Source organism: Strix uralensis, chromosome 5, assembly GCF_047716275.1.
Source record: "Strix uralensis isolate ZFMK-TIS-50842 chromosome 5, bStrUra1, whole genome shotgun sequence".
In the NCBI taxonomy this organism is placed as follows: Eukaryota; Metazoa; Chordata; class Aves; order Strigiformes; family Strigidae; genus Strix; species Strix uralensis.
Genome location: NC_133976.1, coordinates 71,667,492 through 71,695,321, shown reverse-complemented (window position 1 = coordinate 71,695,321; position 27,830 = coordinate 71,667,492). Strand labels below are relative to the sequence as shown.

The window sequence follows — 27,830 nt, the reverse complement described above, 5'->3', positions numbered from 1 at the left end:
TTACCTTGTACTATTTTCCTCTCTGGATTCTTCCATCAGTAGAAAGGAGGAGGGGTGGCTTTCCAGTGGTGTCCTTGTGTCCGGCTACATCGTGCTGGTGAGAAGAATTCTCTGTATGATACAGAATTAGATTTTCCATTGTTTACGGAAAACAAAAAACGTACCCATAATTCACATTAGAGACTTCTAAAGAGGAGGTATAATTGGGCTTTAAAGTTTCTAAGGGTATATTTGTATATTTCAAAAGTAATAAAAAAAAGATACTTTAGGGTTTGGTTATTTTTTCATCATGAATTTCTCATTAATTTATTTATACTTGCATGTTGCCAAGTAGATACAAACAATATATTTAAAAAGAAGCCAAAATCATTTATAAGTGGGGTTAATTTTGTGACAGAAAGATGCTGAAGTAAGTCCCGAACCTGGTTTTGGCCAAAGTTGTGCTGGTAGTGCTTCCCCATGCGAAGTTAGCGTGTTTGTAATTAAATTTTAACCCCAGTTAAATTGTATCTTTTATGATATGCCTATTATTGTTCTTAAAAAAAACCCCACACCTTTTATTTTCCTCTGCAGAGTAAAGTAAACATGACATACAAGCTTGCAGTAAGACTTGTCAACAAACACATGAGATCATGGATATTAGTCTGAGTATGAATTTTCTATTACATTCAGATTACATTGCAAGTGCAATAAAATTGTCATCAGATCAAATGGGATTTTATACAGCATCAGCTATAATACAATGCCATTAAATTGGAAGTATATAAATTTTCCATTGTTCTCTTACTCATGAGTTATGAAAATTAGAAAGTTACGCATAGCATCATACTATGGCTTGCATATTCCAACAGATAAGTAGTGATATAGTCAGGGCAGTTTGGGGCATATAATTAATTTCTGATTATAAGACTGTTTTGCAGTGTGAAAACCAGTCTGTTTTACTGCAGTAAGGACCTGAAATCTTTTCATGAAAATCTGTATGAAAAATATGTAGGGGAAAAGCCCAAATGCTAGTTCCCCGATTTTGTCTGGGACAAAACCCAGTAGACAAAAAACAGAAATAAAAGTCCTTTATGTACTCCAAGAGAGGGGAGAACCAAAATAGTTAATGGAACTGCATTCACTTTAAAAAGAAGCCTTCAAAACACCACAAATTTCCAAGAAGTTCAGTTTATGGGTCCACAGTTTAGGAAATCAAAAACCACCAGAACTCACTTCTCACCTTGGAGATGAGACTACCTAGCTTCAGGTCACCATCCCTTGCCCAGTTTGCTCTCCTTAGGTATATTGATGGGCCATAAGGGTATAATAAGTGGCTGCCTTGGGCAACACTGAGAGTGTTCTGACATGAAAATGATCCTGGGGAATCATATATTTTTTCATAGTTCTTTCTCGGCGTTTTTAACATTAGACATTTCCATTCTTTCATTTTAAAGCACCTTCTCACTTGCAATTATTTGATATTACACAATGTATTACAATGTATCTGCACACACAATTAATATAATGTGCTCTATATGTAGCATATGGAATACAGCATTTAAAAAGTCTACACTGAATCAAAAATTAGTATATCCACATATATCGCATTTAATTTTGGTATGAAGTACAAAAGTTTATTATTTAATATTTATGTTCCACTGCTGTCAGGATTAAAGTGATGGTTGTACTATACAGATATGGTCCTTGACCCTGTAAAACTTAGAGATGTCTTTCACTTTTCATATATGGCAAGTCTGAAAATATATCTAAATACTAGTGGATAGGTGACTTGAACAGACTTTATCTCAACTGAGCCTTCTGTTTTTCATTTCTTGTGGTCTGTTCCATTATGTGTAGGTTCATTAGACATGCTATGTGACTGACATCTTCCACAATTAGTGCTCACTTATAATTAGGTGCAATGCTGACAAGGACTCTGTTGTTTTCTATAGTTTCACAGAAAGGCCTTTTCCTTCTCCTTTGGCACAGATCCATTAAAACCATTGCACCATGTTCAGCTCTTAGAGCCATTAAAACATTGCTCATGTATCATTAGCTCCACCTCTTGGATTACTCTGTTTTTTACAGATCCAGTAGTTAGTTCATAGAGGAATCCTCTCTGGAAATGTAAAAAGTCCTGAGACAGTGCCATAGTAAAAGCATCTGGCTCAATCTGCTATATCCTGCAACTTTAATGTTCAGTGCTTGATTACCAGTAAAGTTTAATTACAAATTATTTTACTAATAATTTGGGTTACATTGTCCTCTAGTGGCTCATATAGATAACTGCCCTGCTGACAGACTCGTTTTGCCTTGTGTTTTAAATCCTCTCACACTGTTTTCATACAAGTCCAGATCACCTCGGGAGAGGACTGATGCAATGGTCAAATAAAAAGTTTGAGTCTTACTGCCACTGTATTTGTACAGCAAGATCTATTCTCTATAACTGTGTATCATCTGCTTAAGAAATACATATTTGAAATAGTTCAAAATAACTGTAGAGAGTTCTGAGAAAATACTGTATTTAATCAGAGCATTTGATGGAAACATATCCTGCTCACTGACAGTAACAAAGAATGAACTCAGGATGAATTTTTGTTTTAATAGGTTGAAGACTAGTTCACTTCCACAAAATGCATAGAGATCTCATAAAAAGGAAAACAACAGCCCTCCAGCATGTCCTGTGGCTACTCACTTGTAAACCTCGATAATGCCAGGCTTTTGTCCTGTAATGTGGCAGCATCACCTTTCACAGGAAGCAGTGAAAGCACCAGAGCCTTTGCAGCTGGATGTTTGCCAGCATCATGCAGATGTTCGAAAATAGGAGGAGGGACCTGGGAGCATGGAGAATAATGCCAGGGTGTTTGCAGTGACAAAACACACATTTTTCGTTACTTTGAAAAGGTGATACCATATTCTGTAATGTGCTGAGTTTGTTTTGCCCCTGTGGCAGAGCAGTCGGATTGCTTCCAGCAGAGGCCTTGGCCCTGGCCAGGGGAAGCACAGCAGGCAGCACTGTGGCAGGCATGGCAGACGGGATGTTCTGACTGGCAAGTCTTCCCTTTTCATACTGTTTCTTCCTTGACCAAATGCCATGAATAATGATGAATAGCGGTTGCTGCGCAGAGATAGTTTCTCTGTGTTCAAGAAGAGGAGGAGCACTATAAATGGCTCAGTTTATACCTCCAAGATTATGTAGGAGACGCAGCCATTACAAGTGGTGAAGGAATGTGGTTTCTCTCTTCTTAAAGAAATGGTGATGCACTCCAGCAAGATGATAGCTCATGTTTTCTGTTGCTGTTTGCAATACTAGGAAAGACAAAGGAGTACTCTGACCTTACAGAGTTAATTTCTGAGGCTTTTTCAGAGTAGCACGCCTTGTACTCTATTGGGGAAATAATGTATCAGGATTCAGTAAAATTTCTTTGCTCAGGTCCTCCATCTCTGGCCACCTTTTTCCTTCCTCCCTTTTGGAGAGGCCCTCCTTTCACCAGTGTGGATGGCAGAGCCCACTGGGACCATGAGCGGACCCTCGGCAGCCACCTGTCCTGCGTGGTGGTGCTGAGCTCACCCCAGTGAGGTGCCAGCAGCGCTGCTGGGAACGGTTCACCGCTGCACTGGGAGCCGAGTGGGCAGAGCTCCTCTGTGCAGCCTTCTCCTGCTCCCAGGGCTCCTGCCAGCAGTGTATGGATGTCAGCTGGTTGCTATTCATTCCCTGGCTGATCATCCTCCAGACATCAGGAAAGTTGCAGAGTAGCTTAATTATACTTGAAACAGCGGAGTAGTGCGTTTGGAGTTGTCCATGTACTGCCTCAGACTCGCACGTGTACCCACACCTAGAAAGCATCAATAACCGACATGGCTGAGAACGTGCTGACAGACACGAAACGTATAAAGGCAGCCCTGAGGTATAAAATGCCTTCACCTCGTGAAATCACCTGCTGTGCCATTCTTACAGTTCACTCACAGGTTTATTAGACAGTGAGGGATGCAGGAATATTTGCAGAGAGTTACTTTTATCTAGTGGTCTTTGACCCTTCTGCCACTGGGGATCATTTAAATCCAAGGCATGCCTTCAGTTAAGAGATCACGTAGGGTCTTTATTTCTTCTTAATTAGCTACCAGGAGGCAGAAGGTGATGATTTTTATTTTTCTTCAACAAAAAAGCTTCATTTTAAAAAGTGCTTTTGTAACTCTTGCATCAACATTTTTTTTCATGCTTTGCAATGTTCTTTTCCAGGGGTTTGTAATTGTTTGTTTAGCCTAGGTGCTCAGCAAACTTCTGTTTATCCTCAATTCAGAATGTGTGGTTTTATCCTTTATATACTAGAGAGTGAATTGTACAGATTGATCTATTTAGAGTTCACTGACTAAAATCTCTGCTGTAATAATTTTTTAAACATTTGACTTTACCAGGTAGCTATCAGGCCAGTGATCGCCCTCCCTCCACACTGGAATCTTTTACAGAAACCCATGACTGCTTCCCAGGTGTGGTCTTTCTGACACCCCAGCAGGGAGGGGGCTCTGCCCCATCATTCAGGTCACAGTAGTGCTTTTCTCCACCAGCTGCTGTGGCAGTGCTCAGGTTCCTCCTGCAGGCAAGGAGATGTGACCAATTACATCTGTTCCTATTAATTGGGCAAATGCAGGCTTCTCTTCAAAGCAGAGGGGGAGGCTGCTCCTACCAACCGATTAGGTCACTGTTCTCTTCCAGCTGTGTGTTAACTCCATCTTCCTGTAGTGCATTTTACATTGGGGTTACGCCAGCAGAGTCTTTCCAGAATAACCTGACACTTGATGTCAAACTCAGTCAGAGCTGGAATCTGATGGAAACAATTTTTGGTGAAACTGATCCCTCGTGACCTCTCTCATAAGGCTGTCTGAGAACAGTTTGTGCTAATGGGAAAAATAAAGTGGTGACCTTGTGTGTTCTCAGACTGCTGGGTGCAATCCTGCTCAGCACAGCAATGCATTTGTCGGGGTCAGGTTTTTGACGAGTGCTTTACAGCCGTCTGCCTGGCAGGTCCCCCCACCTACCTGTGTGCCTCTCTAATGCCTGAAGATACAAACATGTGAGTGCACCTTGCTCAGTAACAGATGTCTTTAACAGAACACATGCCGTTACTCATTGCTTTTCTGTATGGGCATAGAAAGCATCTTTTGGTGGAAAATGGGTGGTAATTTTATTTAAATCCAACTGTATCGTAGAGAAATAAAACTAATGAGATGTTAAAGCCTTGCCAGGTTTTCCATTTCAGTAAGCATCTAATCTTGAAACTGTTTTAATCAAACTTCCTTTTCAGATGTTCTCATTTCTGCATTGCCAGCACACACCTGAAATTACCGCTTGGCCTCAGATTAAAAGGTGATGCTGTTTTGATTTGCACTGTTAAATCATTTCCATTTGAGGATTAATTTTTTGTTTGGCCTTTTCTAAAGGCAGCGTTCATCATTAAAGTGGCCAAGCATGAATGGTAACGTACTTGCATTTTCTCTTCTCAGAATAACGAAATGGTGGAACTACAGAGGATACGAATGAAAGATGAAATTCGAGAGTACAAGTTTCGAGAGGCAAGACTCCTACAGGACTACACGGAGCTTGAAGAAGAAAATATCACTTTACAGAAACTGGTGTCCACACTGAAACAGAATCAAGTAAGCATCAAAGGATTCTAGACACTATGCTAAAAAATTACACCATTTTCTCAAATGTTCATAATGTGATCCCACAGAGCACTTTGATAGAAGTTTCTTTGTGTGGGGTTTTTTGTTTGTTTTTGGTTTTCTTTTTTCCGGTTGGGTTTTTGCTAAACACTTACTCTGAAACAGTGTTATTGGCCATTTTTGATGTATGAGGAGGCCCTTACCTCACTTTTAGGAAAATTCTGGTGGAATATTTCATTACAGAACTTTGTAATAGCAGAATAATCATTAAAGTAAAATAGATAGAATTACATCTATTTGCTTCCTGCTTTTCCTCTCCTCCCTCCCTGCAAGCTGAACTCAATGCCCAGAGGCAGAGTTCAGCCCTCCATTTCCTTTCAGTTTGTTTCCTGCATGACCTTTCCTCTTCTGAAGTCGAGAAAAGAGGAAATAATCTTTTCCCTGGTCTTTTTTTTCCCTGCTTCTCAGGTTTTCCTGTATCGGTGTTGCTGTCTTCTCAGCCATGCTAACCTGCAAGTTTAGCAAGTTTCAAAAATAAGTGAAGAGATGTCAGATGTTCCTAGTTTGCGTTTTATTTTTTCGCCATTACAGCAATCTGCAGCTGACGGCAAACCAACACACTGTAATTCTCACTGCAGTGCTAAATGCACCCTGAGGAACCACCTCAACGACAGCCCCATTGCATCCAGATGTAAGCAGTCATGGGGTCTGTTCTCCCCCCCTTATAAAAGCACAGCTTCATTTGCTGCTGGATATATATATACACCTCTGAGGAAGCAATCAAGAACACAGCTGTCCTTTAAATTGAACAAAAGAGATTTGTTCTCATGTTAGAAGAGTTAACTTGCCATGATCAATATTTAAGTATCCAAGTTGGATGATGTAACACTTTATGCCTTTTAGACACCGTCCAGACGAGCATACCATGGCACTCCATAACTCCATTTCTTTAACCACTAGCACATGGTAACAGCACTGTGTTGCAGCCCCTGGTTTATGGCCTAGCCTACTGCCTGGTTCAGTTAGGGTTTTTCTCAAATAGCCAAGACTGTCACAGTTTGTAATGGCAGCCTGGTAACAAAGCTGCCTTATTCCTGTAGGAATTTGCAACACTATTTCACCTATCTTTTACTGCTATTTTACCACTCTAGTACAAATGCAATTGAAACATTTAAGACCATGGAGCTGTGCCACAGGGAATATGCAGGTAATAGAAATGGGTACATCGTTTCTTTTTTCATGAAGATACCCAGACCTTCACACTTCTGAAGCTGAATTTATAGCAGATCATCTTTGTGTCAGAGTTATTTACAGAGCCAGCAAATTCCCCCTTTGAGGCATGGATTTTTTCTTCACCAACCTCGTAGGAGGCATTTTCACACTACCAGAAAATTAAAGACCCCTTTGTGGACTGTCCTAGTTTCCCCCAGAAGAAAATCTGTTTGCAAGTGTTTATATTTGTTGTAATATTTCATTCTTAATGAAATCGAATGCCAGCATTTTTCTCTCTGTGGAGAGAAAAAACATCACCACATTTTGAATGGCTTTAAAAATCAGTCATTTTGCATCACGTATCCATGCACAAGTGATTCCAAAAATAACTTAGATCTACAAGATAGAATTTCAGGAGCATTTTATACTTTAATACTTTAATTTACAAAGCCATATGTTACAAGTCTTAGTGCTAAACTGTCATTATCTGGGTTGGGTTTTTTTGTAGCTTTTGTAAGCAAGCATCCATGACATGGTTACATATAGATAACGTAGACTTCTGGTTTTCATATGCATTTAAAATTTAATTTTTTTTTCCATATGCTTGAGTTATAGCTACTTAATGGGATTTTCTAATTTTTCAGATGGACACCTCTCTCCCTCCAGTCAGAAAAGATATCAAGTTCCTAAATGTAGATTTCAAAATATCATGGATTTTCCTTTTCTATTTGATATTTCACAATACGATTTTGGAAGTTTCTTTGTTCTTTGATATGTTTCCATTCTCTGGGTTTGAAGAGTAGTGCTTTGTTTTTTAAGTTTGACTTACAAGTACAAGACTTTTGACTTTCCTACTTCAGTAGGAATGGTTGGTGTTTCTATTTTCACCAGAACCTTATTATAGTTTAATATATGTCAAATAAAAAATATTCTAGACAATGCTTTAAAATTGCAGATAGTAATACATATTAATGCATAAGAATTAGAAAAGCCTCAACTGAAAAATTCAGTATTTCTTTTCTTTTTCACCAAACTATTAAATTATTTTACCCAATACTGGGAATTTTTTGCATTTAGAAATGAAAAGGTGGGTGAGCAACATGATGAGAATGAAATTAAAAGCAAATCATGATTGTTTTTACCAGGAAAGTTGGTCAAGCATGGACACAGACCTTTACAAACAAAGCTCTTCCTTTTCATTGCTGTGGGATTTTTCAACAGTGAAAAGGAAGATGAGGAGGACCAGCAAGGGAAGGTGTTCTGCAGTGGGGACCTGTTGCACCATCTAGATATTGCTGAGCAAGTACTTTCAAGCTAGATTGGGTTTTCCTAGGCTTTGCATCTTGTTAGGTGCAATAGAGAGGACTTCATAAACATGGGAGCTGCCTTTAAAGAAGAGAGAAGAAGCTGTTGTTTTCCTCAGCCCACAATGTCCATAATACCTTGATGAAATACTGCACCTTGGTGTGGGGTGGGGAGCCTGCCCTCTGAGAAGAAGAGAGACCAGTGAGTCCCTTCCAAGCCTGTCAAGGCTGCCTGGGACATGCTTCAGGCAGCGCTGTCAGAGTGAGACGTTGACAAGTGCTCCAGAATGGCATCCCTGTATGCAGTTCAAGAACTGTGTTGCTGAATGAGCTGTTTACTACATTTTTCTGGTAGTTTAAAAATCTAACAATTTGGGGCATTTACAGTTTAAACTGATTGTATGAATAGTTTGCTGTTTAATTTTTAAAATTAAATGGTTCTTGAATAATGGAGAATCTTGTATGACACAGAGAAGAGAGTTGAGGCTCTTCTACTGTTTTTGTACCTTCCAACCATATTTTTGAAAACTACTAAGACACCAAGATACTTGGGAGTATCTGTACCTGAGTGACTTTACATCTGATAAGAATTTAGATATGAAGTCATCTTGGGAATACTTGCATTTAATAAATCAGACTATATTAACCTGAGATCTATACACACCATGATATACCAACATTGCTTATGGCAATTCATAATAAATCTATGGTTACCAGGACATCTGCTACTAAACAGCCTTCTTTCCATTAAATACGTTGTTTATCTTCATAAGTTTCTCAGAAAAAGGTGTTATATTTCTTGATTCTCTCATGCTGAAAAAGTGAGCAGTGGAGTATTTAACAGAACGAGCTCCACTTTTGTTTTCTGTGCAGACAGTTCTTCGCAGCTGCAGGCAATGTCTGGTATTTCAAACTGTAGTTTCTGTAACACCTATTTCAATAAGGCTGATAAATGGCAGGTTTTCATGACTCAAGTTTTAGTATTATGAATGTTCTTTGTCTTGTCTAATTCAGGTTGAATATGAAGGCTTAAAGCATGAGATTAAACGATTTGAGGAGGAGACTGTGTTGCTTAATAGTCAGCTAGAAGATGCCATCCGGCTGAAGGAGATTGCTGAGCATCAGCTGGAGGAAGCCCTGGAAACTTTAAAAAATGAAAGGGAGCAAAAGAACAATCTGAGGAAGGAACTCTCCCAGTATATCAACCTCAATGATAGTATGTATAATAACCATATTAATATATCAGTAGATGGATTGAAGTTTGCAGAGGATGGGGGTGAGCCCAACAATGATGATAAAATGAATGGACATATCCACGGGCCTCTCGTGAAACTCAACAGTGACTACCGGACTCCCTCGGGTAGGAAAGGAGAATCTCTGCACCCTGTCTCTGACCTCTTCAGTGAGCTCAACATATCAGAAATACAGAAACTGAAGCAGCAACTCATGCAGGTAAGAGATGAATTTAATCTCCCAAAACATCTAGACACACATCCTACAGACCCTAGTGCCAGCTTTTGTAATGATCTTCCCCAGTGACGTTCTTCACCACATACGTCTTGATCTTGGACTTCTGCTTGCTTCATATCCAGATTTTGCTAGAAATACCCCTAGAAAACAGAGTATTTGTGAAAAGTCAGTATGATCTGAGCAAATGTTTAGTGGGACCTAGTTGCTGTGGTTGCAGATGGCTAGATTCTTTTTTCCTGGTTTGATGATGGGAAATGTCCCTGAGATTGCAAGTGGAATAAATTATTCTTCAGTATGACCAAAGCTATCTGGAAAAAACCCCACTAAACAGATTCGATTATGCTCCCTTGCAAGTCAGGGGGAGTTTCTGCCATTAAATTCTGTTTGAACAAGATTTGGCATACCTTCAAGAGAGAACAAAAGGAGAGGAGCGCGCCTCTTAATAACTGTGCAGTCAGAGAGCATGTGGCATGTGAGATGTCATGGAGTGCCCTTGTCCATGCTGGCAGTCCCGGCGGATGCGCAGGCTGCAGGGGCTGCCGTGGGGACCATAGAGAGAGCATTTGTTCTCTATTCATCCAAGCCCAGCCCAGGCATAACCAGAATAGGAGCCTGGGATGCAAGCCAGATAAAAACTCAAGCTGCTGGTCCCGATGCTGACATCATCTCAGGAGGAGTACAATGCCACACAGAGAAAGGGTCCCGCTGCCCAGGCTGTTGAGCATCTTCTCTGCCACAAGAGCTTGAAAGGTTTTGGCACCATCAAGGAAACACCCAGCATTTTCTAGCTGCAGGCTTCCAGAAAGTGCCTCTTCTAAATAGAGTAAATGTAAATCCTTTACTGCTTAAAATGTAGAAGGCGATTTGGAAGTCAAGTAGAGCAAACCCAGTTTTCAGTGCTTGCTGGAGAACAATAAATCCCTATGTGGTCTGTCCTATATTTGCTGAAGAGTTAATTGTTTTATTTACTTCATTGCCAAACTCAGTGTGGGAAGTTTTGATCTGAGCTGTGACATGGCAAACACTGATGACATCTAGTGCTTTGCACAAATAACTTTGATGCAAGACATACATAATTTAAGTGTGAAAGCTTGAAATTTAGAATTTTATTTATGTGAAAAATTCTGTCAAACTTTTCCAGTATTAAGATGTAAACAGTGTGTGTATTTTGTGTAAATATGCACAAATATAAATATGCATATGTATGTACATATACATTTATGTATATAACATATGCACATATATATTATATGCAGCTTTTGATTTCATTCAGAAATACAATGTTAAAAATTAAAAAAACAGAGCTTCAGATGAAATGCTTTGAAATGTTCACATTTTAAAATAAGTGTAAGCATTTTCAATGAAGTTTATGCAATATAAATTTGGAGTGAAAGCTGCTTGGAAATGAAAGAAAAAGATTGTTTTGGGTATGTTTTGTCTTGATTTTATTAAATATTGAGCTTGATGAATCAGCAAACTTCTACTTCGAAGATACTGCAACTGTTTTTATCATCTCTGACTTAAGAGGTATAAAATAAATACATTTTTAAATGCAGAGGCAGCCTTCTGACAGTCACTAGCCATAAACTTAGAACCTTAGAAGGACCCTAGAAAATAAATATAATCATTTTTTGCTCCCAACATTTTTTGGTGCTGGGCCGCAGCACCCTCACACCAATAGTTGCCGCCATTGCTTGGCATTCTGATCTTGTTGAAAGGTTTATGGTTTAAAAAGAAAGCCTAGAACTAGCTGGAAACCTGATTTCTTTGGATATTGAAAAGGCTTACTGCAAAATGCTGATGTGTACTTTTTATAAAGTGATCATCTTCTCTGTTCATTTGCATCAGCTCGCTTGGGTCACACAAATCAAATGTGAAAAATCCCTCCAAAAATTTTCCTCATAGTAGATGGGAGATTTAATCGGGTTCAAGCTCACAAAAGGTAATTCTTCAGCAAAATTGGATTTTTTTTCTCCTCCACAGTGTCTTTGCCATATGGTGTTCATTCAGCCATATCTCAATATTTGGTATGTGTTCCTCTTGTTTTCTCTGAAGAGGCTATATACTATGACTGACTAGAATTGCTGAAGCAACTGACCCTCTCTTGGGAACTATTTTTATGTCTGTAGGACAGCAGGCTCCTATTTTTGCAAGAAGCAAACTTCAGATTTGCCATTTTGTACATGTGTGGCAAATTTTTTCCCTCAATCACAAAAAGAAGTCTTTACTGAAGCAGTTACTATAACAGATATAATTCCTTCTGCAGCTTTAGGATGCTGCTGCTCCATTATCTGTGCTGGTCCCTAGGAGAGATTTAGTTGTAACTGTTTACTTTCCATCTTTTAAATGCACTAGGTAACAAATGTTGCTGAAAATTCTCATATTCTGAGATTTTCTTGGAAAAGCTCAAGGCTTTCTACTCTTCCTTCATGTTTGTTGTCCAGTGGAAAGAATTGTCTATCTCATCTTTAAAGCCTAGGACTCCTCTCTTTCTTCCATGGTGATGCTTTCCCTAGTCCTGAGGCCAACATCATATTTGGAAAGCTTAGATTATGTTCTCTTAAAAAAAGAATTTAAAAAAATATGTCATGCAGCCCAGTTTCTGACACTCTTCTCCATCTGGCTAGTAATCTCTGACAAATATGATACAGCTGAGATTCAGGGTTCTTGAGCTTAGTTTTGCTGTTAATTTGTTCCAGTCTCCACTAGGAATTGTTCACAGATATTCTGATGTTACTAAAAAAAAAAGGGGGGATAAATAGCAATGGTAAAATTGGTTTCCATAACTGCAAACTATGGAGCAAATTGGGAAGGAAATCTCAAACTGAAATATTTGAAGGGAAGGATGCATCGCAAAATAGGTACAGCTACTTTTGAATTGCATTTATTTTCATTTTAAGATGATAAAGATCCTTAGTGCAGGTACAAATTTCAATGTCAAAAAAACCCCCAACAGCTGGACTGAAAAATAACTGCAATTCCTAAAAGTTTGCTGTGGGTGGAAATAAGATTATAATATTGTCTAGAACAAGAAATATAATTGCCGTACTAGTATGCAGAAGGTGTGCTCAGGGCTGAGTTGGAGCTTTGGGATTTTTTTCCCTTGGAAGTAGGAGCATGTATTTATAACTTTAAAGAAGTCGATTAGCTTAGTCCACAAGTACTAGACCAGAATGAGTAAAACCTACATTCAGCAGCAAAATGATCATAAAGATCCCAATTAACTCTGTTATAATTTTCCTTCATGATAGAATATGGCAGCTGAGATCAAGTTATCTGGCAGGATCAATTCTGTCTGATTAATGTAAGCAGACACTGAAACACCATGCTGCTTTAACACTAAGTTGTTTTCTTGAAGGAAAGGCTCTCTGGCTGCAAGTTTATTTTTACACTAGTGCAATCTACAGTTAATTGCCTGCTTTGGTGTGAACATACCCGCAGTGGGACTCATACATCTTAAAAAACCAACAGACTTTGGTGTGTAATGTATAAATCATTATTACCCACATGACTTCTCACCATCAGGTAAGACAGTTCTTTAAATTAACCAAAACTCAGATTTTCATGTACATGTGTACCTCACCTTACCAGCCTGAAGGAATAAATACCTTCATTATCTGACTAGGGTAATGCAATTAGCACCTAAGCCTTCTATACCAGGTGGTAACAACTAGAGTTCAGCTGAAAGTTTCCAGGGAGAGCAGATCTGGGACAGACTGCTTGACGGAAAAAACAGAGGAAAGCTAGTGAAGAGGCTTGTGCTGGGTTGCTCTCCGAGGCTCCCCAGGGACAGGTCTGATCGAGACATCAGTGGAAAGCAGTCAATTTTTAAGAAGATGCTCTTGACAAAGGGGAATGTTACCTTATTTTGGATTTTCTCAACAAGAATGGGCTGGCAGAGGGTGTGACCAATGAGGGTGATGGCCAGCAGACTGAGGCAGCAATGGGGGAACATCAAATGGAAAAAGGTACCAATATACTCATGGTACTCGGCTGTCCTCTGCTGCACAGACTACATAGTGTCTAAAATGGAGCGCCCTTTGTGTAAGGAGAGAGACTCTTCCTGGATCATAAAATAATGATAGAGTTTGGCCTTGTTTTTTTAATTCTTAAGCCATCAGTCACCTGTACACAAGAAAACTAGGCTGGGGTTTTTTTAGATGTTTTTAACATGGCTTCTATTTTTATTCTTACAGGTTTTAGAACCTGCAGTCAATAGAGGCTGTGTTTTGAAAGCCTGTTTGTAAAACGAGGGAATCATCATATGCTTTAGTGCCTTAATAATTCTGAGCAGCAGCCACTGCTCAAAAGCCTCATTATGAGAAAATAGGAGTTTGAAACAGTGCTTGGAACATTTTGTGAAATGGTATTAATACTCCCTTGGTCTCTAAAAGGCTTTTCTTTTCCTTGAGTATGATTCATGGTGGCTGATTTTACTCTCTTCCAAATACTACCTGGGAGAATAGTGATAGGGAAGGAAGGGTTTTTTTAAAGTGTTTTTCCAAACTGACAGCTTTGAATTCCCTGAATTAGTAATTCAGTTACTCATAAAGTGAATGTGGAGCATGCCATTTTCACTGCATGTGTAAACACAGGGCTGAGACTGCAACTGTGGGAGAGAAAGAGCAGTAAACCTGGTAGGCTCAGGGTTCTATTGCAAAAGCCATGAAAGTAAGAAGAATCCTGTCTCTGTGTGCCTTCCTCTGCTTCCTAATTCACAACTTGGAACAGGACAAAGTCACAGAAAACAAGTTGGAGCATTACACTTAAAACTTGAAATGGGAGTCTTTTAGAGGTGTTATTGAGTAGCAAATGCCTGAGCAGATCAAAGCTTGTTTGGTTTATTTGCTTTAAGATGCTATGCAGTAAAACTTCTAGAGGATTCTTCCATTGCTACCTCTGCTGTTCAACATCCACATTTCTCTGTGGATATTCAGAAAGGAACTTACTAGGTCAGAACCAGTGTTTTTTCTGCCTTGTCCTTAAAAGGATGGATTTTGCTTACAGTTAAGTGCTGGGGATGGGGAGTCCTGGGAGTTGCATGTGCTGTCTCCTGATCTTTGTTACGTTCACCCACAGTGGGTTATTTAATCTCATCTGTGGAAGTGTACACAGCCATTTGTTTACTGTATTTGCATTCAGTAATCAAGCCTTAATGAAAGTTTGCAACAGTCCAAAGATATAAATAAATATTGTGAAGGATTGGTAGGGCTATTCATGAGAAATGTAAATTTAAACTCCATTGAGAAATGTGTATGTACCAATGGAGTTGCTTATAGTTGACAGTGATGCAGTTCATATGTTCGGGGAACATATGTTGTAATAAATCCTGTATCATTACTCTAGCTGACTAGGCACTTAATGCTTGGGCACTAAGTAATTCTTTGGTGGGCAAAATGTAAAATCGTGACAGAGTGATATTGCAAATTGTAACAGAGGCTGGGACTTCATAACCCTCTGAGAGTTACACCTATCTCTCTCTGACTTAATTTTATGGTTTAGGTGAACATGGCTAAAATCTCTTGGAAGCCCTCAGGCTGTGTACACAGAGTGGGAGAGTGGAAGAGATGAATGGAATTGCAGAGTTTGGGTTTCTTACTTTGACTCTGTTGCAGGTGGAGAGAGAGAAGGCCATTCTCCTGGCCAACCTGCAGGAGTCTCAGACACAGCTGGAGCACACCAAGGGAGCCCTGACAGAGCAACATGAACGAGTCCACAGGCTCACGGAGCATGTCAACGCCATGAGGGGGCTGCAGAGCAACAAGGAACTGAAAGCTGAGCTTGATTGTGAGAAGGGCCGAGACTCTGGTGAGGAAGCACACGACTATGAAGTGGACATCAATGGCTTGGAGATCCTAGAATGTAAATACAAAGTAGCTGTTACTGAGGTGATAGACCTTAAAGCAGAAATCAAAGCCTTAAAGGAGAAATATAATAAGTACGTGGAAAACTACACTGAAGAGAAGGCCAAGTATGAGAGCAGAATCCAGACGTACGACGAGCAGGTAACAAGCTTGGAGAAGTCAACCAAGGAAAGCCAGGAAAAAATGGTCCACATGGAAAAGGAATTGCAAAGGATGACAAGCATAGCAAATGAAAACCATAATACCCTCAACACCGCCCAGGATGAGCTGGTGACGTTTAGTGAGGAGCTGGCTCAGCTCTACCATCATGTCTGCCTGTGCAACAACGAGACACCAAACAGGGTCATGTTGGACTATTACAGGCAAAGCAGAGTCACCCGCAGCGGTAGCCTGAAAGGACCAGATGACCCTCGAGGTCTCCTTTCCCCACGGCTTGCTAGAAGGGGGGTGGCATCACCTGTGGAAGCCAGGACCCCAACCGAGCAGGTGACAAAAGAGGCCACGGAGCCTGGCAAGGAACAGAGCCCAACAAAAACACCAACCATTTCTCCTGTCATCACAGCCCCTCCTTCCTCCCCCGTCTCTGATACCAGTGACATCCGCAAAGAGCCGATGAACATCTACAACCTCAATGCCATAATAAGGGACCAAATCAAGCACTTGCAGAAGGCTGTCGATCGGTCGCTGCAGCTGTCGCGCCAGCGTGCTGCAGCTCGGGAGCTGGCGCCCATGATCGATAAAGACAAGGAGGCCTTAATGGAAGAGATACTGAAACTGAAATCACTCCTGAGTACGAAGCGGGAGCAGATCGCAACCCTGAGAGCAGTGCTGAAAGCCAACAAGCAGGTAAGATGCTAATAAAGCAGTCAGATGGGAAGGTCTGTTATTTATACAGGTCACTTACAAGCTTTCCCAGGAGTATTTCGGAGGAGAGATTTTGCTTACAGGTTATTTAGCCTCTCACTCAATCATGGCAAGGGCAGATCTTTTTTCCCTCCCTCCCCGCCTCCTCTTTAAGCTTTTTAGCTCCGCTTTCCTCAACACCCACCACTCACCAAGGGCAGAGGCAGAAGAGCCTTTCCTGTGGAGCAAAGCAGAGGGGCAGGGAGGGATGAGCTGCCACCCAGCCGGATGCACAGTCGTGTTGCTAGTATTATTGCAAAATGGTGAGATTTCCAACACTGGAAAACAAAACAGAGTGTGCATGGAGAGGTTCTCAGGGGCATGCTGACCCCTTGCAGGGGCAGGTACTGCTGGAGCAGTGAGGAGGGCAGGCGTAGGGGAAACCACCTGGGCCAGCACCTCAGCAGCTGCGGGTGGTGGCATGTAGTGCAGCAGATGCTGCAAACAACCCATTGCGCTCTTCCTGGCTCTTGGTAATACTCCACAGCCTGCAAAACTTGAATGCCCCTCAGCAAATTTAAGGGGATTAAGAATAAATGCCACAAAAGTTAAAGCACGCCACAGGAAGAGAATGGCAGGCGTAAGAGTGTGACCAGCAGCTTTGGACTGTACAGAAGTTCAATATTTCTTTGATAAGACAGCAGGTGTGTACTGGGTCTGGCTGAGCCGGAATTGGTTTTCCCCTGTAGCAGCCCTCATGGTGCTGTGTTTTATGTTGGGAGCTGGCAGGGTGCTGATAGCACACTGGTGTTGTGGCTACTGCTGAGTAGTGCTTACACAGCACCAAGGCTCTTTCCAACATTTCCCCCCAGTGGGACGGGGTGGGCAAGATCTTGGGAGGGGACACAACCAGGACAGCTGACCCAAACTGACCAAAGGGATATTCCAGACCATATGACATCTGCTCAAGTATAAACCTGGGAAAAAGGTGAAAGGGGGGGGGGTGGGGTGGCTAGGTGTCACCCTTGGTCCTCCGAGGCAACCACTCAACCACTACACGTATCGGAGCCCTGCTTCCTGAGAAGGCCCGACATCGCCTGTTCATGGGAGGAAGAGAATAAATCTGTTTTCTTTTTGCTTCCACGCGCGGACCTTTGCTTCGCTTTGCTTACATTAAAACTGCTGTTGTTTTACCCACAAGGGTTGTTTTTTTCCCTATCTTATTTTCTTTCCCCTTTTTGCCCTGTTGAGCAAAAAAGGGGGAAGGGGGGAAGTGATAGAGCGACTTGGTGGGTACCTGGCATTTAGCCAAGGTCAAACCACCACAGGGTGAAATGCTGAGTTATTTTCATTAGAGGTCATTGGAATTGTTTTTAATGATTTTTCTTTTCAGTCAGAAACAATTTCTCCTGCCATTGTCACATTTTTAATCCTTTAAGAAATCAAATCAGGGTTTTCTTTTTTTTTTTAAAGAAAAAGGACAACATCACTACATGATAAAGCTGACTGAAACGGTATCTGCAATTTTTTATTTTGAGAAGGATTCATTATAAAGTTATATTTTAAGAGAATAAAAAATTTCAAATTATTATTTTAAAATTTTTCACAGATTAAAAAAATCATCAGACCACTTTATTTTTGATGTTTTAGAACTGCAAATAAGATGAGAATTACTGCATTTTGTATCAAATGCCAAAAAAGAACCATGTAATGGTGTGTTTTTCAAGAGTACTGTCAATTTTTTTTTGCATAGTACATCCTCCCAATCCCTTTGTATCCATTAGAATCCAGGTCTGCAATCACTTCAAAAAGCTAAATTTACACATGCAAATAGTTTTATTTACTTTGGTACATCTCCTTATGCCCCAAATTAAATCTGAATGCAAAAGGCTGCAGTGGCAGAGTCATCATTCCAGATTGCCTGAGACTTTTCTCATTTAAACCCATGGGTGCATCACATGATGGCATGATCACAACATGGGGGCATGAATCCTGGTTAACAGCTTGGGATACTATTACCTGATGACAGTGATGGGATTTCAGTGTTAGAATTCCCAATAGTTAAGTAGTCTGAAGTTACAGTTTCAAGTTTAATTGATCGTTGGATCTGTAACTGCATTTCTAGAGTACTGGGGATTTTTAAATTACAGCAATATTTCAATATACATTGAGTCTTTTGTAGCATTTCCCCCCCTCCAATACAACACATGTTAAATATTAATTCAAGTAATTAAATACCATCTCTAGCTAAGCAATAATAGCTCTGAGCAATTATATGTGGATTTTCCATGTAATTAAAATGTAATTAAGATGTAATTGAGGTATATGGGTTTAGATTTCAAATTAAAGATTTTTTCCATTAGCATAGAGCTATCATTTATTTTTTGATACTACTACAGAATCTAGCTCAGTCTTGCTCTTTTCTTGCTGTGAGAAATAAAGCATCATCCTAAAGCGTGCTCACTGAAATGGGAAAGATAGATTTGCCAAGTAAGGAAGTGCTATTAACTAAACTTTTATTTATCGGATAGCAGTATAGAATCTTGCAATACTGTTCATGCAAAATATCAACATCCTCAAGCTTCCACGTTAAAAGACATAATAATACAAAAGAGAAGGAGATAGGGGGGATGAGTTTTATTATGTGCTATCAGTACTGCCAGCCTCAAGTGATGGGTATATCCCAGGACCCAAAGCACATCTCGTGTTCAAAAAACAGGAGTCAAGATTCACCCCTTTGGTTTCTTCCCCTCCAAAATAATAAGTTTTTAAGCACTATTAGGCTGGGGATATTTTTCCCTTATGGGCTTCAGTTTAGATGAACCTACAGAGGATATCTGGTTGAGTTTTTCACATTTGGTCCAGAACCACAAGAGCTAGAATTTTTTTTTTTTTTTTTTTTTTAAAATCCTTCCCCAAGCCCGAATGAAGCTGACATTAATACAAAACTATGTCTTTTCAGCCTTTATGTAGCATGGTAAGACACTGCTGGTGCCCAAGGTAGCAGGAGAGAGCTGAGGGAAGCCTGCAGCTGGCGGGGGGCTGGATGCCCTGGCTGGTCATCAGCCTCCAGAGGGGCCACATCACATCTCATTGTGCTTTGTAGCAATACTATTACAAAACACCTGTATTTGTTAGCACTCCAAACAGAGACACTTTAGGTGAGGCTTTTTTGGTTGGAGTAATATGGGAAAGCAAGATGAGCACAACCAAGTGCACTGTAAAAATGGCAAGACCTGGCCTTCCTAGAGCATCTCACCATTTGCATCCAGGGTGAAGGCTGGGAGCAGGCCTCTGGGTCTGGTATTTCGGCTTGTATTTCAGTAGTGAAGTCACACCCTTAACCAGGGAAGCACGGGTGCTATCTAGTGACCACCGGAAGTATTGCAAAATTAGGTTAAAATGAGAATTGTACAGTTTTCCTGGCAGTACACTTCCTTGCAGTGCACTGACACCCTCTGTTATCCATCGGAAGAGAAGAAGAGCAAATGGAATTTCTGTCTCCAGACATGAATTGCATTCACTTCTCTTCATAGTGACTTACCCGACTGCAGGACAGCCCCGAAGGAGTCTCTGTTTCTGTCCCCTTTTGTTGCAGTGGGCCTGGCACTCCAGCAGTGCAGTTGCCCCTTTTTTAAATCTTTAGAACCATACAGTAAACTTGTGTTTGAACCTGACAGACTGTTGTGTAGTTTAAAGCATTTGGTAATGTTGATATTTCTTTTTATTAATTTTATTTTTGATTGATTATATTTGTTTTTATTCTAGCTGTATTTTCTTTAGTAATATTTTCAAATAAGCATTTTACTGTTAGGCTGAGCTGCAAAGAGACTACACAAAACTATAACACAAAAACCAGAGCAAGATTTGCTCTAAGAAGCTGCAAACCTAAGCCTGGGAAAATGAATTATTAAATCAATTGCTCAAGATAGCAAGGCACATATATCTTGCTAGCTTGCTTGCTTACATCTCGATTTACATACCCATTTATTCATAGCCATAATTACTGTGTCAGCACCAGTTTTGTGGAGCAAACCCAAGTAGCATTAGCATTAACAAGTAGCATAAATTGTAAAGTAATATCAAATTAATGATATAATAACTTTTAGGATCAGTTCAATAATGATTTTGATTTCTAATAACAGAAAGCAAAGTTGTCTCTGAGGGGAATTTAATATCCTGAAGTTCTGATTGAAAAACTATCAGTTGTTCCTGTAGGTAAATGGTTCGATGGGAAGGAGTTGAATCAGCAAGATCTTTACACCTGTATTGGCAGTAACTATGGTGTCTCCAGCTCCCATAACTGAGATAGCCATAAAAGTCCTTCAGAAAAAATAACTTGATAACCCCAAACATACAGCACCTTACCTATAAACAAATGCCCTGATGTTATATAGACAGAATACAGTAGAATTTCTGCTGGGAAAGTGAGGCTGGGTGGAAAGATCCAGTACCACATATGATTTCTGCACTAAAATAATAGGCTACTGTTCTGCTTTCTTGCGTAAAAAAATAAAGTACTTGTCACTGTAGGACTTAATATTCTTTCAGCAACAATTTTTTTACTCAGTTTGTTTCTCACACTGCTAATGTAAACTAAAAGGGATACAAAGTCATCTTAGAATGTGAATGTGTAGAGAATGTGAGATTTGTTTATGGATTAGGCATCTGGATCTGGGCAAACATGTCTTTGGATAAGGAGGGGGATGTCGTTAGTTCTGGCAGTGCCTCGGACCCTGGGGCTCAGGTGTGGGCCCACCTCAACCCGCCTGGCTTTGTGGCTGGGCTTTGGAGGCAGTGAGGACAGCGGTGGGGGTGGGAAGCTGAGTTCTCTCTTCCTAGATAGTGTTTCACACGCCATAGGAGTCCAGGTGTTGGAGCTCTCGGCTCCCTCCCAGCCTTGCTGTCAGCTCCAGGTGATGTCCTCTGCACAGCAAATGCTACATGGTCTGCGAGTGATTAATCCTGTGTCTCCAGCTGGCTTACTGAGTGGCTGGGTAGTGCATTTGCCCAGTTCCTCTGCATGACTGGTCCCCTGTCAGGAGTGCCATTAGCCCCTCTCCTGTCTTACTGCATTACTTACTTCACTGAAGAGTAGTCACACATCTTTCTACGTTTTCATCTTTTTCTTGTGCTCTCCATTTCCATGTGTGTTGCTCAGAGGTTTCATTTTTGTGTGTTTATGTTTTTATGTTAACTATAGCTTAAAACCAAATGCTTCACAAAAAGCTGTTAAACACAAAGCCAGGTCTTGGGCATCTGCTTCCTTCTGGCACCCACTACTTGGAGATGCAGGCTTTTATTCGCCTCATCCTTCCTTTCAGAGCACTCTCTGAATGCACCATTTGCCCCACTTCTTTAAAATCTAGATTATCCTGCAGAACTGGTTTCAGGCACAAGAACACATTTCTGGCACAGTGAGTACAATTTTGGAGACTGGCGGAGAGGGGGAACAAATAGAAATAAATTAGACTAGAGCTGATGCTGGAGGAAGAGGAATGTGAAGCTATGGCTTCAGTTCACTTTGTCCCTGTTACTCTTGGCACAGTCTAGCAGTACAGCTGAGGTAACCAGACACATAGGTACCTCTGAAAGATGGAGTCCAAGTTCCCCTTCTCCTCTCAGCCCTGTTCCCCATCACACATTCAGGCTTCGGGGTGCTTCAGGTGGGTTTTCTGCCTCTTCAGGCTCCCCAAACTGGCTCACAGTAAGCTCAGAAGAAAACCACCAGGTGTGCAAACGGCAGGGATGGGGAAAGGCTATGTAATTATTCTTTTGGTGGCAGCTAGCCAACGTAGATCGACTTAGCTGCATTGTAAAATGGCATCCCCTGAGCCGAGGAGTCTGACAGCAGTTGGCTTCAGTCAGCATCCAGGTCTCAAGCTGATGAGCTGTAGGTAACCTGAGCATCTGCAGCATCCAGTGCCCACTGGCCCTTACAAAGACCTTTTGAGCATGCTGTGCCTCATGCTTAAAGCAATGTACTGCTGCTCTGCTGGCCCTGGCTGCAGATTTCCAACAGAAGCTTCCCAGGCTTGCTTCCCCCTTCTTTCTCTTGCCTATTCAAAACACGTTTTTGTTAGTTTTATTTACTTCTCTAGTATAGCACTTGTACCCCTTTGTTCTTCACTTAGGAGACTTTCAGAAGGGAGATCCTTGGCAGCCTGGTTCAGAAGCTTGTCTTGTGCGTGGAGAGCCACCAGGCACTTCCAATAGGTTTTGCAATTTATGCTTTGTTTTCTATGTGTTGCTTTACGGAAAACTGTAATGGGAATTAAAAAAAGGTTTCAACATTTGTCACAGTCCTTCCTCTGTTACCTTTATTCACCAAGTAAATTATATTTCCAGGTTATTTCTCATCCTGTAGTGTTACATGTCCATTTAACTTACCCTGACGTCCAGACTAAAACATAATGATCACAATGATCTGTCTGATCATTGTGCACAGTTTCAATGATGTGTAAATTATTGGGTTTACATGGAATATGTAATCCCACTGCTGAAACAATTTTTTTAAAAGTCTAACATTTGGTGGCACATATCTTTAACTCATTTTCATTCCTAAACAGAGGAAAATCTTTACATGAATTTTGTATTAGAAGATGAGGTATGATAGGTTAAGGGACATGGGGCTGTATTTCTCTTACAAAGCAAAGACATGTGAATTCCTGCCTTAGGGGCAAAGCAGAACTCAGTTTGAGCTATAGAGCCTACCTGTGCTCTCACAAATCACCTCTGCCTCATTAGTGACCTGAAAATTCTTAAGTAAATCTGATTTAATCACAGCTGTTAAATAGAAATTTGTCCTCTTATGCACTATTTCCTAGATTTCCTTTCCAAAAAGTAGTTTTATTAAACACAGTTAATCCTTCTTCTCCATGTTAATTTATGAGTGCACGTTTTTGCTCATCACTGAAAACAGATAGAAAGCTGATGATTTCTGCTTTATTCTGCCAAGGCATAGGATGGTGTCTACCATCCTACATGTTACCAAAGCATATGCCAGCAAGGTTGAGAAAAGCTGCATGTATTTGAATATATCCCTAAGTGGTTGATTTTTTTTAACATGTATTGCTGATGATTTCAAATTTGGAATGGAACAACCCATCTGTTTAAAATGACAGGTAGTTACTAGTGATTTTTTAAAATCTCTCAGTGAAAACTAGTGTGAAAGTAGAGAAAGCATTATTGGCGAGTGTACAGTTCAAAAAAAATTTGAATTATTTTAATGCTGCCATTTTGGACTGTGCTGTTTCCCCAGACACAAATGAATAGAGTTGTATTTTAGTAGGAGATGCTTTTATGTCCTTTTATTAAGAGACATTGGTAGTGGGAAATGTGTTGAGTTTCAGAAAACTGAGTTTAAAATACATTTCCAACTGTTTGGCCATTATCATCTTTTGTCATGTCCCCTTGCTGGTTGCTTTAAACTAATGTTCTTCTACGCTTCTCTCCCCTGGTGATAGCTCAAGAACCCACAAGATCAACAGGGGAAATTGATTGCCTGTATGAAATGCTGCAACTTATTACGCACTAAATGAAGTGAAAAAACAACCATAACCCCCTCTGAGTAAATGTAAAAGGAAACATTTTCTTCTTCATCTCATTCAATGGCAATAATTTTAAATGTCTCATAGCAACAGTAGGTATAAAACTATGTAGCTATAAAACTATGTATTTTGAATAACTTCAAAATTATACTAAGCTTCATAGGTAAAGCAGAAGGTTAAACTCTTGCAAAAATAAGACAAATGTAACTATTAAAAGCAGTAGGGCAGTAATTAAAGAAATTTAATGGATGAAATAATTGAAAAAAGAAAGGAGGGAGTGGAAGAAAATAAAGGAATAGGATGAGTACAAAGCTTTGCTTTTCTGTTAAGTGAAAATTGTAATTTATACTTTTTTTTTTTCTTTGTTTGTAGTGGTTAAAACTGCCAAAATACTGCTGGTTTGCACAACAGCAGGCATTGCCAGTGCTCAGACATAAAAACAACCTGTCAGGTCCTGGCAGCCACCATGCCCAAGGAAAGCCTCAGCTGGCTGGAAGTAGGAGGTGAAACACATGGGTTAACAGCCATGTGGCTACGGAGGCCAAGTCTCAAGTGCTGTGTGTCCTGTTTGCAGTGCGGTCAGGGGACACACCTGGTTGTTTACTGCAGCTCAAATGACATGGTAGCAGCTCCTTAAGCTGTAGCAACCCCTTAAACTGTAGTAACTTACTCACTTGCCTGAGTCCTCAACATACAGCTGCACAGTTTTGCAGAAACATTTAAGGTGTCGAGTTGTTGCTAGTGCATTGGAATTGGCTTCATCTTTTCAACTGTGTTCTCCTTTTCCTGGTTTCATGGAGTACAACTTAAAAGAGGACTTTAAAGGGTGTAGTGCAATGAAGCTCAGCTCTAACTTCTTTTACCATGTGAATGAAGAAGGAAATCAAAAGTAAAATCAAACATGGCATGTTAGCTGTTATCAGATATCTGTCTCATAAGCATATATCCTTGTCTGTGTTTTCAGACAGCTGAAGTGGCACTAGCCAATTTGAAGAATAAATATGAAAATGAAAAGGCAATGGTGACTGAAACCATGACCAAACTGCGGAATGAATTAAAGGCTTTGAAGGAAGATGCAGCAACCTTCTCATCCTTGAGAGCAATGTTTGCAACCAGGTAAGGGAAATGGTTTAACCGTCTGGCTCAGTACTGTAAAAGTAAATATGTGTGTGCTAAGTGAGAACAGACTTAGCTGTGTGTGTTGAGTGCTTAGGAGGAGAGACAGAAATTATTTTCTGCAAGGTCAGAGGTTTGCTGGATGAAGGTGAATGAGTCTTAGAGTGCACACTGTGCAAAACCTGCAGGCTTTCAAGTGCTACTGAGATGCATGTCTTGGAAAATAAAGCTGGAGAATAGCAATGTCAATACAACCTTGAGTAAAGTGTTATAAATGCCAATGTATGCCTCCAGTATATTTGCATTTATAGGGCTTTTTAAAGTGGAAATCAAAGAGTAGATTTATGTGGCTGATTTTCACATTCAGAAGTACGCAGTGATTCTGTCATCAAGCTATCGTATGGTTAATGATGATCTTCAGAATCTCATGTTTTCATTATCGTGAGATTTATTACTTACCACTAGTAAAATCTATCTCATGAATCAGCCTATGCTGTAATCCAGCACTAATAATTGTGAGGCCACTGCAATTTCCCACTCCGGCATGAATTCTTATTTTCTCCCGCGGTGATATTCAATTTATTATCTTCTTCTTCACAGGATAAAAGTTTCACTTATCTTCTGTAACACAGTTCCTCCTGGTGGGACAGTAATTAATCATCTCTCATCTTTCCTTCTCCCACACCTTCTTCAGAAGAGCTTTTGGTTTTAACTGCTTTTTACAAGTTACCTAAAAATATTTTTTTTTTAAAGATCCATTGTTTTCAGCAATAAAATCTTAATTCCCAAATACACAAGGAAATTACTACCCTCAGGAAATTATTCTGTTATATCAAGGGTTTTTTTTCACCTTAGGGACAAACACAATGGAGATTTCTTGCTTGTGCTTTAGTCCATAAGTGATAAGATGTCTTCACACCCCATGCCAACATGTCTCCAGTGCTCCCTGTGGTATATAGGTGCCATCTCACCTCTTCCAGCCTTCTAAGCTCCTTTGTTGCTTAGTGACAGTGGCAGCAGCAGCAGCTGGGAGAGGTGAGAAGGAAGGAAAAGGGACATTTACATGCCATGACATTGGTGCTGTGTACAAATTCATCATAGGTTCATCGTCAGAAGAGTACGTGTAGTGCCATAATGGAAATGAAGAACCAGTTCAGCAGGTGGTGTGAACCAAGGTAGCTCCATTGATTTCACTGGCATCTAAAGATTTTCTTCAAGAAAGGAAAGTTGTGTGTGTGTATTAGAAATGCGTGTGTCAATCTTTATTTGCAAATTCATTACTCTAGGAGATACAAGAATGTACTAACTTTATAAGACTACCTGGAAGGCTACTAACTCCAGAGTAGAGGAGTGGCATCATGACCATAAAGCAAATAAGGGTCTTGCATGGAGCATAAATCATCAACCTAAGAGCTAATAGAAGTTTGCAAAGATTTTGAAGTTGTTACTTAAAGGGAATGTTAAGTTGTTGGTGTACTGAATGCTCTTTACCATATTTGGGTGTCTTGAGCACACACTTCTGTTGGATTTAAGGCATATCCTAAAGCTGGTGGGAGACAACAGCATCTCTTCTTTGAGAATTAGCCTTGAATGATGCCATTCATCTAGGTGCCTTTTCTATATGTCTTGTGTGTAGGATGCAACGAAGCTTCTGTTTCTCTTCTATGAACTAGAAAGGGAATCTGGGTGACTTGCTGAGTTACAGATTTCTACTTTGTAAATGTCTAATGTTAGTAGAGATAAGCCCCACCCAAAGCATCTATTGCTGTTGGTAAACTCCATGCCGTAGTGATTAAACACTCAGTGCATGGCCTATGGAACATGTCCCTGCCCTTGAGGTCAGAAGTTTTGCCCAGGATTTTCTGAGCACAGTTATAAAAAGTCATTCACTGCAAGGTCTTGCACATCAGTGTGCTCCTATAGATTTTTCTGTTGTAAAATTTTCCTTTTCCTTCCTTACTGTGGAATATAATGGCCTTTATAATTAAATCAATCTTCCTAAATGTTCAAATCATTGACTCATTCTGAATAGTCCATTTGGAATAGCATTTGTTTAAATGACAGAGAGCTGATATACTCTAGATGTCTGTTGAAGAAGAGAAATCTGTCTGAAAACAAGACTGTAAGATTTTTCATGCAGTAACATGAGATGCAATAGTAACCTTCAGCACAAAAAAGCAATTGTTTAGTCTTCTGTTGAATAAAACAGTGGTTTCCATGGTTATCCTGCATCACATGGTACTTCTGAATTTTTACTGTAGGGAGAACATACAATACTCTCCTCTGATAACAGAGTTATATTAAAGATCTGAAAATTATTTCATATACTGTTTGATAGAGCAATATCCTTTCTCTTTCATAAACCATCCTTTTCTGTTCATTCGGTCCCCAGATGGATGTTCATTCTGGTGCTGAACTGTATAGTTCTTCCTCAAATGCGCTGGATGAAGGTCATACCATGTTGTAAGGAGAGCACAACACACCTGTTTCTGGTCTGAACAGCAAAGATGACACTTTTCTCCAAAGCTCCCCTATGCAGAAACCAGGAGTCATCCTTTTTCTGTGTCTTCCCCTGACACTTGTGCATCCTCCATTCCTTAAGTTCTTTCTTCAGTTCTTCTCTCCTCCCCCTCAAAAGTCCTTCTGTCCTGCTTGTATCTCTACTTTTGCTCTTTTTTCCTTCTGGGACTGGTTTTGTCCCAGTCCAAAATTTCTGTGGTTCTGATCTCTACAGTTTCCTCCTTCACTCTTAATTAGTCTTGTGATCCCTTTCTGAATTTATTTCAGACCTGCAAAGGATATGTCCTCAGTACAGTTCAAACTCC

The 27,830-nt window shown here is 40.2% G+C and overlaps 1 protein-coding gene across 7 annotated transcripts in view; it reads left to right on the top strand.

Annotated features, from left to right (window-relative positions):
• Window positions 1-27,830, top strand: part of BICD1 (BICD cargo adaptor 1) — a 183,216-nt gene that overhangs the window by 123,401 nt on the left and 31,985 nt on the right. For all 7 annotated transcript variants that reach the window (XM_074871561.1, XM_074871560.1, XM_074871558.1 and 4 more), the window contains exons 3-6: window positions 5,485-5,637; window positions 9,177-9,614; window positions 15,248-16,342; window positions 24,854-25,005. In XM_074871561.1, the coding sequence (XP_074727662.1) occupies window positions 5,485-5,637; window positions 9,177-9,614; window positions 15,248-16,342; window positions 24,854-25,005 (1,838 nt within the window). The remainder of the gene's footprint in view (window positions 1-5,484; window positions 5,638-9,176; window positions 9,615-15,247; window positions 16,343-24,853; window positions 25,006-27,830) is intronic.